The 13,108-nt window shown below is 38.5% G+C and overlaps 1 protein-coding gene across 2 annotated transcripts in view; it reads right to left on the bottom strand.

Moving 5' to 3' along the window:
• LOC131679017 (ankyrin repeat domain-containing protein 29) overlaps window positions 1–13,108 on the bottom strand; it is a 583,762-nt gene that overhangs the window by 489,773 nt on the left and 80,881 nt on the right. Inside the window, exon 3 of one of the 2 annotated variants that reach the window (XM_058959528.1) lies at window positions 9,827–9,937. In XM_058959528.1, coding sequence (XP_058815511.1) covers window positions 9,827–9,937 — 111 coding nt within the window. The remainder of the gene's footprint in view (window positions 1–9,826; window positions 9,938–13,108) is intronic. The other variant, XM_058959529.1, reaches the window with a different exon arrangement.

The following is a 13,108-nucleotide window of genomic DNA, read 5'->3' as shown; positions in this document are numbered from 1 at the left end:
TTAAAAATTTAAAGTCGATTTACCAAAAAACTCAATCTTTGATTTTGACGAAATTTTATACCAAGATGGGTAACTATGTTCCCTAGCTACCGTCAAAAATTCAAGGTGGGCACTTTTAAGGAAAACAAGTTATTTAAAAAAAACTTTTCCTTGTCCAAACTGAATTTATTTTTTCAGCGTTTTAATCGCGAAAACTAAATCAATGAAAGTCATAATCATCTCAGAATACAATTTCCCAACAGCTAGTTGCCTGATACATGCAGAAACTATCAGTAACGAATTCGGTATATATTCACAACAAACTTGAATGAGAGCAAAAATGAGCCATTTAATATCGATATATGCGAGATTTAACTAAATACCACTTGGCCGTGTACGAAGAAGTATCTTGCCTATGTACCCGCCCGGGAAGTAGAGATTGATGGTGAAGTCTCCGACAGGGGTCTTAATTGCGAAGTATGGGGTTCGCTCCGTCAAGAACCCTTTGTTTCAGCCAGTGAAAATTCTGGTTCGCAAGCAATTGCGTTCAGGAAAAAATCAAGGAGTATTTTAAAACAACCAACCAGCTCTTCCAAACTTTGATCTTTTGGGTGGGGCTAGTCTACCTGTTCGCCTTTTTGGCATGAACTTTCGTTGTTGCAAACAATTGGGCATATAGCGACTTATTGTAGAAACAAGGCACGCTGTGGAAACTGCATATAAATTATGTGGAGACAAAAAGAGGCATTCTTTTAAGGAACGCTCCGATAATGCAAAAGAGCGCTACGCCACCGACAACGACTAATTTCTACGTTTCCTTGTACACTAAAGAGCAAGAGTCTGACCATCCCATTGTAGGAACATCTTCTAATGTGCCTATACATTTGCGAAAGAGGAAAATCAGTTTTCTCTCCCAAGCTTCCTCGTAAAGACCTGAAGGTGTCCCTTGAAGGGAGCTGTTACAAACCCGAAGTAAGTGGTTCCTGGTCTCGGTAATCCTAGAAACTAGCAGGAATTTCCACATGTGACATCAAAAACCCCAAGTGTCCTTATATTTTTGTCCGTGCATTTCCCCTCAGGTTTTACATAATGCATTTGAATTACGATTAAAGGTCAGACGAAACGAGTTCCCGACGCGAACAACCGTGAACAGTCTCCTACCTCGTAGTGGGCAGAGATTGCATAGAATTATACGCGAAAGGGACATTTGAACGTCGGATCGCCCGAATTTTTCCCAATATACGCGACGTTACGAATGCAAATGAAAAATTTTATGAAAGCTGAAAAACGCGATTATTGGCACCGGTCCGTCGACGGATTAATGGACAGATCATCAGAGAAACAATGTTTCATCTGGTGGCTAGGGCCTACGTTGTGTATTCGATTCATCCTGTTATTGAAATACACGGAACGTTCGTCATATGACAGCTATGCATCGCTTTTATGCTAATTTTTATGACAGTAGTGGTGAGTGCAATCGTAAAAGAGGCTGTACTGCCAACATTCTTATCACAAAACTGATGGTTTTTTATTTACCTATCAGCTAGCATACCCACATCGTTACAGTTACAGGAGGCTCTCCGTTTGATGGAGCATGGAAAGCACTCTTTGTATTTCCTGGGGAAAACAAGGAAGTTTTTGAGTACTTTATCTGAAAAATCGTAGCAGATTACCTTAGTTTGAATTTTTTCGCAGTGCTCCATGCCGGGTAATGAGAAAGCGGACAATTGTATTAGAAGGATAAAGAGAAGGTGGTCATTTAGGCCTTGAATTTTTTTAAATATTTCTTCTCAGAGGACGCTCGAAAATTTCGTGGAGCGATGGATGTTTAGGAATCCCAAAGGTATCAACAAACCTTGGTCCAAGAGATTGGATGAGAGTCATGCAGAGCTGGACAATATCAGTTCAGTTGTATTAAAACAAGTGAAATTGATAGGTGAACAAACTGAACCATCACTCATTGTACTGAACTTTCAATTGAATACACCAGTCACTGACAATGACTGCCAGCGAAGTGATATTTCAAACCATTGGTCATTGGTCAGACGTCTGTCCAACATTGCCAGATGTTGGCCCAACCTTGGTTTAACACTCCATCTTATACCCCCATCATCGTTTTCATTTTCTTGCTTGATCGAAATCATTGAATTGATATTCGTCTGCAAAGGTGATAGCTCAAAACGCTATCTACTGATTTTACTGAAATTGTTCAGCATTTGACTTCATTCGGGTGATATCTCGGGTCATGTACAATCATTATACGTAGAAGGCCCATCTCCAGCGTATTGAGGTCGTGGAGAGTGGTCTCTGCGCTTGCGGTGGCGGTTATCGTGATATCAAACATGTTGTCTGGTCGTGCACTAAGTATTCTAGTACCAGATCTCCGTTAAACGAATCCTTTCGGCCTCGTTTCAGTCCAGTCCGAGATGCTATACCAAATTCGTTACTGATACTTTTTGCATGTATCAGGCAACTAGCAGTTGAGAAATTGGATTCTGAGATTATTATGACTTTCATTGGTTCAGTTTTCGATAAAAATACACTGAAAAAAAAATTTCCAAATTGGCCTCCGCTGAATGCGGTACCCAATCCAGATTGCCGTGGAGTGCCTGAATCCAGATTGTCTCGATGGGAAAGAGTGCAACAGATAACTCAGCACTTCTAGACTCGTTGGTACAATGAGTATCTCGCCGCCCTACAAAATCGCTAGTGCTGGACAGAAGTTATCGACAAGCTGCCCGTTGGTTCCATCATCGCTCTGAAAGATGAGAGAACACCGCCTTTGAAATGACCCCTGAAACGTATGCTGAGCGTTCGCCCCGGCCCTGATGGTCTTGTTCGTGTCGCCACGATGTAGTCGACCTTCGGCATCATTCAACGCGCCATCCCGAAGCTCTGTTTACTTTCGATTGACGTTGAACCAACCAGCGTAACACATAGTCCCACACCGATTAGCAGCCCTGCATCAACGACACCAGATGAAGCCCCTTGCTCAAGGAACAAAGCCGCCGGACGAGATCCCGACCCTTGCTCAGTGAACAGAGTCACCAGACGAAATCCTGATCCAAACCTGAGGAAATCGAGCGGTTTGTGGTTGCTAGAACCCCCAGCTGGGACATGACTCAAGTTAAGTGTCCAATTCAGATTTTCAATTCGCGTACAGATATTCCTCTTTTACAGCACACCACTTCCGCACCATAACCTGCAGTCGGAACCGACGCAACTACGAAGAAAGCACCCTGGAAACTGAGAGGAGGTCTGTAGCGATACATTCCATGACCCGTTTATCTTCAATGACTGTTAAAAAGCTTTTTTATTTCGCGTTATACGAATTAAGTTCTTCGTAAACCTGAGCAGCGGTTATGAAGAAACACCATGACAGTTGATTTATAGCGTTGCAATTTTTATTGCTCAGAATGATACTCTAAAAAATCAAGCAATAAAAATTAATTGATGATTTTTTGCACTGTGAAACTCAAAGTCCGTGTGCGTCACCTCGATTTTATAAAAAAATAAAAATCAAGTTCCGTTTGTGTTTAGGTCAAATAACTGTACAGATACTGAAAGCTATTTTATTTGGAATAAATTAAATCTCACTATAAATAACACAAAATGTTTAGAATTAAAATATGCCAAGTTCAGGCATTGTAATTCTCTCTCACTCACGCGAGAAGAATCTTATCCGATGTCCACCTTTTCCGAGATAAGATGAGTCGCAAAATTCTCCGTCTCCACAAATAGCGTGAGAATGATTTTCCGGATAAATTTCATTTGACTTTTTCCTTCTCACCGGAGAAGGTGATAAAATTTTAATTTCGTGGAAATCAATAAAAACTTCAAAAATACACTTAATTACAAAGAAAAGCGGCAAAGAAATATGATAGACTTGTTTTTTCGTGTTTTGGAATAACGGCAGGAAAGCAACGAGCGAAAAAAGGATACCGTGATAAACTCATTCACTCATTCTCCGGCTGTTTTATTTATCCGGAGAAATAACACGTTGTATTTATCCGGAGAAGTTGTGTGAGTGCCAATAACTTTTCGTGTGAAAATGTGAGTTTTTATTGTCGCAGTAGCAAACTATTCGGGCGGATTTACTCATATGAGCGATAAATGCAATGCCTGGTCAAGTTATTTTGTCTGACCTGAAGCAAGCAAATGCGGTGGCTTGCGATCAGCTTTTCACGCTAGAGTATCGCGTATATGTACCTTCACGAGACGTGGAGATTGACGGTGTTGCTACTGGGTCGAGTCTGAACATCGAAAACTTGCTGTAGCACGGAGTTGGTCGTTTCACGGATCTCTCAACATTTTTCACCTACAATTGCGCTAGGATAAAGTCAAACGATCTTTAAAAGAACCCTCTACATGTATAACAGCTGTCGCTTGTCACAGGAAAATCAAAGAATAAAACATGTGTATTGCTTCCTTGTAAGTTCCTTTAAGAGCTAAGTTCCTGACCAAATTCTCATGAGCTCACACAGGATACAACCCCTTGAAAAGACCATGAATATGGTCCGTTATAAATTTTACCACCATCAAAACACCATAAAATGATCCCAACAGCTCATAGATACACCAAAATATGATTTCTAGATGGGATCTTCCAGACCATAGCGATGGTATTTTCATCAGGAATCTGAACCATAAACATAGGGCTATTATAGTCCTATCGTTTGTTCGGGTTAAGCAACGGCAGCACTTCGATATTTTGGAACACGCTCCACGCTAAGTTTTAGGAGATTTCAACTCCAATGGATCAACATAGGAGTCCCAAATATTACTTCTAATTTATAATCTTTGCGATTATATCTATATGAATGTTTTCATCAAGAGTGATATGACATGGATTCGTAAACCACCAGCGCGTGCAAGTGCAGCAGATTTATCACTTTGCTCGGCTACCTGGAAGGTAATACCGATTAGTCGATGGTTTATCAAGAGGTAAATCGATGATGCTTCTGGACCAGGCCAAAGCTGAATTTGTTCAATAGATTTCTTGTACAGAACATTCTTCCGCGTAACTGAAAACAAGTGACAGAGATAGATAAAACGGGAAACCAGCCTCCGACCACAATTCTTATCGGCCGAATGCATTGCTTTCTTATGACGACTCGATCATTGGATTGAGAGAAGCGGTTTGCTGTCAGATACTCAACACGGCCTTCAATCAATACTGAACTACTTCTCGAATAAGCTACGTGAATCTTCCGCAAGACTCATGTTTAGGCACCTTTCTGTATAATTTTACGCCTAAGATTTTCACTAATGTTTTGCTAACTCATGCATGCTAAGATGGTGTGATTTCTGTCATAGTACTCAAAGCCATAAATTTGTAAAGACCATTGCCAGACACCTTGGTTAAATTTTCCATTGAGCTTTAAATTTAACTCACGTAGTTCTCAACGGAGATAACCGAGCTGGTTGTTTTACATTTCTTATAAAAGAAATGTATAGAATTCGCTCAAACTTTCAAGATTTTTTCCGAGGCCCGGAGGGCCGACTCTTATATACCAATCGACTCAGCTCGACGATTTGTGACAATGTCTGTGTGTGTGTGTGTGTGTGTGTGTGTGTGTGTGTGTATGTAACGGACAAATTCTCATTCGTGTTTCTCAGCAATGGCTGAACCGATCTTATCCAAACCAATTGTAAATGAAGGAACTAAAAAACAGTATGAACGCTATTAATTTGTTTTTGATTCTGATGTTTAGTTTTTAAGATATGAATGTTTGAATGCGTAAAAATGGCGTTTTTGGCAGTTTTTTTAAATTATCTGCCGGAATTGACAATATAGATTAACAATTTATATGTTTCTAGACAGCTTAAACGAATACCTTTCGAACAAGCTATTGATTGTTGAAATCGGACTATTATCAAAAGAGATATTTAATATTAAATGCGGACGAAAGATTTCTATCATTTCCCATTGCCAGAAATATGACCAAAAACATGTAATCTATTATTAACGCCAAAACGGCTTATTTTAGGTCAATAGTATCTTCGGAGAATTTAATAGAGGTAATGTGCTTTTTCTTTTGGTATTGTGCTTTTGCTGATTAATCCCCCTATGAGTGAGATATTTTCACAAATTTTCTTGGAAGTGATTATAACGAAATGATGCCTTCAGCAAATTTGTAGCTCTTACTTTTGCGAATAACTTTACTGAAGACTTCAAATATCTATTTTGAATACTTTAAAAGTTATGGCTTGTTGTTTGTGGATTACTCTTCGTCGCCTATTTATTGTTCAATATAGTAATAATCCATTGAAATAAGCCAAACATTATTTCGATAAATCGAATTTTGTATTTCATTTTTCTATCTACAACCGCTAGAAATAATCACCGAACACTTCCAAGTTGTCTGGAAGGAACTTGATAACTTATCAGTGCAAAAATGTTCATTTGTGCGAACCTTCTGACTGCAATTTTTCTAACTTATGACCATCGGATTGATCTGAAACCTTTTGGAAAATGAAAAGCGAAATAAATAACTCCAAGCAACGGCGTAGCCAAGAGAAGGTTTTAACACCATACAGCCCCCCCCCCACCACACAAAAAAAATATTGGATTGGAGTTGAAAATTTATTGATGCAAACTGATTTAATTCAATATTACAATAACATTATCTGATCCGTAGATTGATAACCTGTTGTTGTAAACATCATGAGGACTTTTGATAAATTGTCGGAATGGAGTCTTGATATGTAACTGATCTATTGGTCTTGATTTCACAGTTGTCTAAATTAGACAACTGTGAAATCAAGACTATTATTAAATAGCATCAATATCAAAGTCATGCCTGAAAACATTCCAATAGAAAATTCCAGAGTTCTGTAATCAATCATAATCCTCAGATTTCTTTTCAAATTTTCAGCTTTTTTCCTACACAATATTACGAAAGCTTATTACACAATTTTTCCTAATAAGTTTGTGAAAATTATAAACTATTTGAAATTTTTTTATAGTTTTATTTTTTATTTAACCGTGATTTTTTAATAAATAGTGATCATCGCTTCACAACGTAGTCTATTTTTCATGGTTTGCGGTGAGCACGAACTCTCGAATTGCTGAACTGAAAATTATAGAATAGAAATTCATTTTTAGTATTCTTTACAGACCCGCTGGTGCCCTAAGACGATTTCGCTAGAGTTTTAGAGCACTGTGCACCCAGTGCATTAACGCAAGTAACGGAAGGTTATCAAAAAGTTTCGTGAAAATGAAAGTTCCAGTAATGATGATGATTTTCCCAAACGGTTCGTTTTCGTGAGGTATTTATTTATTCTTTGGCATTAGGATTAGCGATAATAATTCAAATCAAGAATACTACTGGGAAGTCACCTTTAGAAAAAGTCGATGTAGAAGTAAAATTTGAAACTATGCACGCATGTACTTCAGAGATAGCGTGATATCAGGAGCTGCGATTTCATTCCAACGCTTTTTTTGTGAAAAGGGCGATACTTACAAATGTAAACATAGCGCTTTTTTCTTACATGCGAATGAGGGCTTTGAAACGCAACAAATTAACCTAAAAATTTTGATTCTACGATATTGCTTTCTTAAACTACAGCAAAAAATACAACGGGCGAAACTGTATTTTTGTTTGTTTATTTAAAGTTTCGCCCTCCACGCTCCATGCAAACAAACAGGGCGATACTTTTTTTGCTAGCAGTTTAGAGGCGAAACTGTTATTTTCGTATTTTTTAGGATTATCAGACTGATACCAGCTGTAAATAGTAACAATGATCTCTATTGGAAAAACCCGGACGAAATCGGTGGTGTAAAACGGTAGTTATTGTAAAAAAACGTAAGGGGCGATACTTCAATGCTGATAGATGGGACCGAAAAAGTAAACAATCGCCAAAGGGGCGATACTATCATTTTGTCAATTTCAATAGCAAAAACAAATTTTAATTTAATAATTTCAAATACTTTATGAAGTTTTGGGTTTCGATCACTGAATCATGCAAGCTAGGATGGCAAAAAACACAATAGTTCTTAAATAGGAAATAAAACCAAGTCTGGAAATATTCACTGTTGATTTTCTTTGAATGGTATCACTGCTAGTATCGCCCTTTTCAAGAAAAAGCGTTGATTTCTTAGTTCTCAGTCGCGATGGAAATTTGAGTAAAATATAAACTTCAAATCGATTAAAAAAAATCGTTTTTTTTTGTTTCAGTACAATATATAACCCCTTTAGGAAAATTCAGTTTTCCCACCACAATATAGATATTTTATTAACAGAGCATTAACAATAATTCGTTGGTATGTCTATTTTATGGGCCATTTTTTCGCTTTCCCATTGATTTTGTTTGAGATTTCTAGCACTGATGTTGTCCTATGCTGATTTGAGCGATTCTCTGAGTCCTGCCACTATCCCATGTAGTATGTGTTATCAAAAACATCGCGAAGCATCAAGTTCTAAATGCTCTCAAACGATATAATATCCGAAGAGAGTGATAAGAGTTATATGAAATGTCTCATTACACTTGTAGGTGGATTAAACACGTTTTTTTTAATAGGAAGCGCGATCCAGCTCAATTTAAGTCTTTGCTAACGTATATAGTAATCACACATTTTTCTTTATTTAAGTACCACAATATCCGGTTCGACTCTATAGGTACTTGGAGATTAGGTATCTGATACCTAAAAGCCACCAAAGGATTAGTTTTGTTCATACAATAACTGGATCTTGGTAGGAAGCTGACCCAGGAGTTTTTTTTCTGTCAGAAAATACATAACTGAAAATAAATAAGCCAATTCCTTGTTTTCTTATGCGGAAAGTTATATTTCATTTACATATCTCAACTAACGGAACTACCTTAAAAGAAACAGAAAAAGGATAGTTCCCAGGATAGTACAAACAGTTGCTGGCAATGGGCTTGTCACTAAAGAAAGAATGAATACGCTCAACCTCGTGCTGCTTACCGTTGACATGGCAACTGTTGCATACATCCCGGGAATTTTTCCTCGTGTGCGAAAAGAAGTTTCTATTGAAATATTTTCGGACCGAAGCGCTGATGGTTCCATTTGCGTCATAAACTAAACTACTGTCGAGCCTCAGACCCGTGCGAGAGGACCTGTTGAGCAGTTTATGAAACATTGTACTCGCTTGACTATACAAATTTCACCGAATTCATTCAATTAAGAAAATATGTTTCCACTCCACCAGTATGCAGTTTGAATATGCACTACGATACTATGATATACGATTGAGCTCTATCGCTTTTGTGTGTTTAGCTTGCGCTAAATCCATCAAATTAGGCTCTGTTTGGATACGCGCGTTAGTATCGTTGTTAATCCGTTTAGATGTCGAATCCAGAGGGCACATGGCACCGGTGAAAATATTCAAACAATGTCACAAAAGCAAACAACTGTTCCGCTGCTGGCTGTTGTATGCAACGAAAACAGTGACTGTTTGAAGCAACAAAAAAACATAAACCCCGGATGGAAATAGTTCGGTTCAGTTTAATCATAATTATCACATTCCAGAGTGTGACAGCTCAGCGTAGGCTACAGCACCCAATCACCGGCGTCGAATGTGAGGTCAGAATTCGGTGCTTGCAGTATGTACTGCTAATAATTATGATTACACATTTTTCAACGTCACCCTTTGTGGTTTCGGTTTGTATGGAAAATAAAATATTTCACATGACTGTTCAAATCCATATTTAAACTTTTTTTTCCTGATACAGTAGAAAAAAACTGGTTATTAATCACATTACAGCGGTTGGTGTGAAATGCCTAAAAAATCTGGATTTATTGGCATCAATTTGTTTGGAATGTCTGCTCCAAGTCGATGGAATCGGAATGTTTTAAATTTAAGTTCGATAAGCAAGCACCTACCTCATCCCGGCAATCCACGTGCACCTTGCCGCTATCCAGAACACGTTTCAGAAGCATTTCGTCTCCGCGTAATGCAGCCAAGTGCAGCTGTACATCTGATAAAGTTTCTTTCTGTAAAAAATCGAGAATAAGTACAAATATTATAGAATATTATAAAAAAAAATCCCTTCATAAATTAAAAATTCAAATGATTTCAAACATTTTTTATGAAAATCAATTTGCATTGCATTTACATTCAAAGGAATTCTTGAGGTTAAAAATCGAAACAAGCTTACCACGGAGAGAAGTTATATATTTATAACGCATGAATTGATCTGGCAAAACTTCAAGCGCGTTTTTCTCAAAACCATGTTTTCACTTCTTCTAAGAACTCCTGATCTCATAAATAATAATGCTTCTGTAAATAGTGGTCAAATCCAAGACTTCGTTCGATGAATAGCCATTGCAGCATACTATAGCTCAAGGAGAGCATTTCGTAAAAAAAAACTGATTCAAGTGTGTTCTCACTGTTGAATGTTTTCAATATCCAGTTAACGATATCATAAACAGGGCCGTCGAGAGCCACATCGGTCCTCAAGTCTGGCACCACTGACCCTTCCAAACATACCTACTTAAATCTTGATTAGAATCGCTTGCATTCAACTATTCAACTATTGCTGCATTTGTTAATCAGAGTCTCATTATGTCAGTAAATAGTGGTTCTATAGAAATGGACGAAATCAAGGAAACCCTTAAAACTGTAACATTAAAACAGCCGTGATCGATTTCAAAGGCCCTTCCACCCGTTCAACCTCTACTGAGGTAACTATAACAACACAGTTACCAACAAACAAACCTATACACTCAACTGAAAGCTAATAATATTCGAACAAAAATTCACCCCCAACTTTTTCATTATGTCTGACTCACTCCAAACCCTCTGAAAACGAAGTAATACTGTAATACCTTGCTTTATTGAACCCTCTCTCCCAACCCAGAACACCCGCACCCTTGCCCTGCCCCCCTACCAGATTTAGGGCAATGGCAGGGAAGACCCAAGCCATTCCGAACCACATTTTTGGGGCCCCACAAACCCTCGCAGAATACCCAAGTGCCCATCGCGATCGTCCAAACCCTATGACAAAGCGGAGCTCCTGATACAAAAAGAAAAATTAGTGGTTAATTATTTACACAACTGAGACACAATAGAAGGATGCCAAATCCTTCAAAAATCTCACGAAGCATCCCTTTTGAAAGCTTCCGTTCGTTGATGCTCTTAGATACGATCAAGGGCTGACCCACAGACCAATCGAGACCACAAACTCCCGAAGAAAACCTCAAAATGGTATAGTACGCCGCTTACTAGAAGCAGTATAGCGAGAGAACAGCTCCGCTAATCCAGACGAACCAATCACATGAACCGACCCTCTGTCGGGTTCACAAAGATGGTAGTACTTACCCACTGATCGTTTCCAGGCCCGCTGTATGCTCCGGTTGCTGTTCTGAAATGTCCCTCAGTTGGTTCGAAGATGTATGACGTGGAATTTAGAACATGCCATGACTGGCAGCTCATCCCTTTCCGAGCATATGCCTCGGGATCACAAAAACACGCAAAACACACGCTCAGCAGCCAGTATGCAAAATCATCAGTACGTTTCACATTACGAAAGAACCTCTAGTACAACACTTGCCAGCACCTCTGGAGACATAGGAAACTGGTAAGTTTGCCGTACCCCTCAGTTCGTTGCTGATTCACATTGCCACATCAACAGATAGCATGGACATTTCGACAGTTTTCCAGCGGTGGAACAACCTCTAACTGCAACTCACAACTCTCGTTCGAAAATATAAAATCAAGAAGACTTTCAATTTACACAAACCTATATCATACTGAATCCAAGAAAACCCGAGAACGCAGTAATAAGAAGTCGGAGGCCAATAAAATAACTGTGAGTGCATCGGACAACCGGTTGTTGGTGCTGGTGGTTGAATTGGACCGATCCGACATCCCCACCTTGTACATAACAATTGGATTCATATAGATATCACAAGCAGATTTGGCGAGGCCCAAAGTTACCATTCTGTTTCAACGCAGTGAATCCTTAGTTGAACAACCACTTTAACGTGCCATAGAAATACAAAAATACAAAAAATATCCATTTTAATTATCGGTTAAATAAGGTCAGTCTACCTTCTCATTTCACTCAGAGTAGAAGCAAAAAATCGTTCCGCTATAGATACACGGCAAAAACTAACCCCACTGCAGATGGTTTATGTTGCTATTTTTTGTAAGCGTCATGTAAGATCAGGTACCCGGGAAGTGAAATAATTACTAAAAGAGCAGATTGTGCTCAATATCTCAAAAGTTAACGCCCAGTACCCAAACAACACTTGCAACATGTAATGGCCGCGGTTTGTTGCATAACCATAATCTTTTGCTGGTGCGCTTTTTTAGTTGCTAAATCAGTTGAATAATGGTTTATGTACGCTTCTTTTCAATGAATTTTGTTGTTGAAACTGCTAGTCAACAAGCGGTGCTGCTTGAGTAAAGTACCATATCAACCATTAACCAAGTACAGTTATTCACTCTACGGAACAACATGTAGCACAGCAACAAATTCTGCAACGTTAACTACAATTTCCCCGTATATATATAGACAAAGGCGCTAGAGAGGTACGGAACAGTGGATTCCATAACAGCTGAAACATTCCCGGGGTCTTCCTAACGTTGTTCATATGCTGAGAATTCTTCCGAATAAAGCAATTCCTTCATAAGTAACTATTTTAAACAGATCAACCGAAAATTGGGTCTATAATCAGACAACACCGGTCATGCAGCCAAGATAGATCGCTATGTGCAAATTCTTCAAAAAGGCACTGCACCACGGAAAACCTTGTGCAAAACTAGCTACGAAAAGTCCGCCTACTACAACCGTAATCAGCAGACTATTATCTTTTGCTATGCCACACACCGCTATAAAAACAATATCTACGGATCTGACAAGAGCAAATATTTACTCAACAACAGTCGCGCCTAGTATCTCCCCGCCAAAAACCATTACCACCAGCAAAGAAGCGAGTCTTCTGAATATTTTGTAGCGCATTCCTTCAATTCAAACAAAAAAACTCGATTTTGGTCTTATATATAAAGTAGACAACTCCCTTTAGAACGTTTATTTTAACAAATGTCAAATATAAAATATAAAATAAAGTATCCACAATATCAGTTAAAATTTTCGAGTTTTTAAATTTAAAAGTCTTTAAATGTTTTCCCGCTTTCACCATATAACAATTTAATAATAA

The sequence above is a fragment of the Topomyia yanbarensis genome, chromosome 2, assembly GCF_030247195.1.
Source record: "Topomyia yanbarensis strain Yona2022 chromosome 2, ASM3024719v1, whole genome shotgun sequence".
Classification (NCBI taxonomy): Eukaryota; Metazoa; Arthropoda; class Insecta; order Diptera; family Culicidae; genus Topomyia; species Topomyia yanbarensis.
This window is presented reverse-complemented; position numbering and strand designations above follow the sequence as displayed.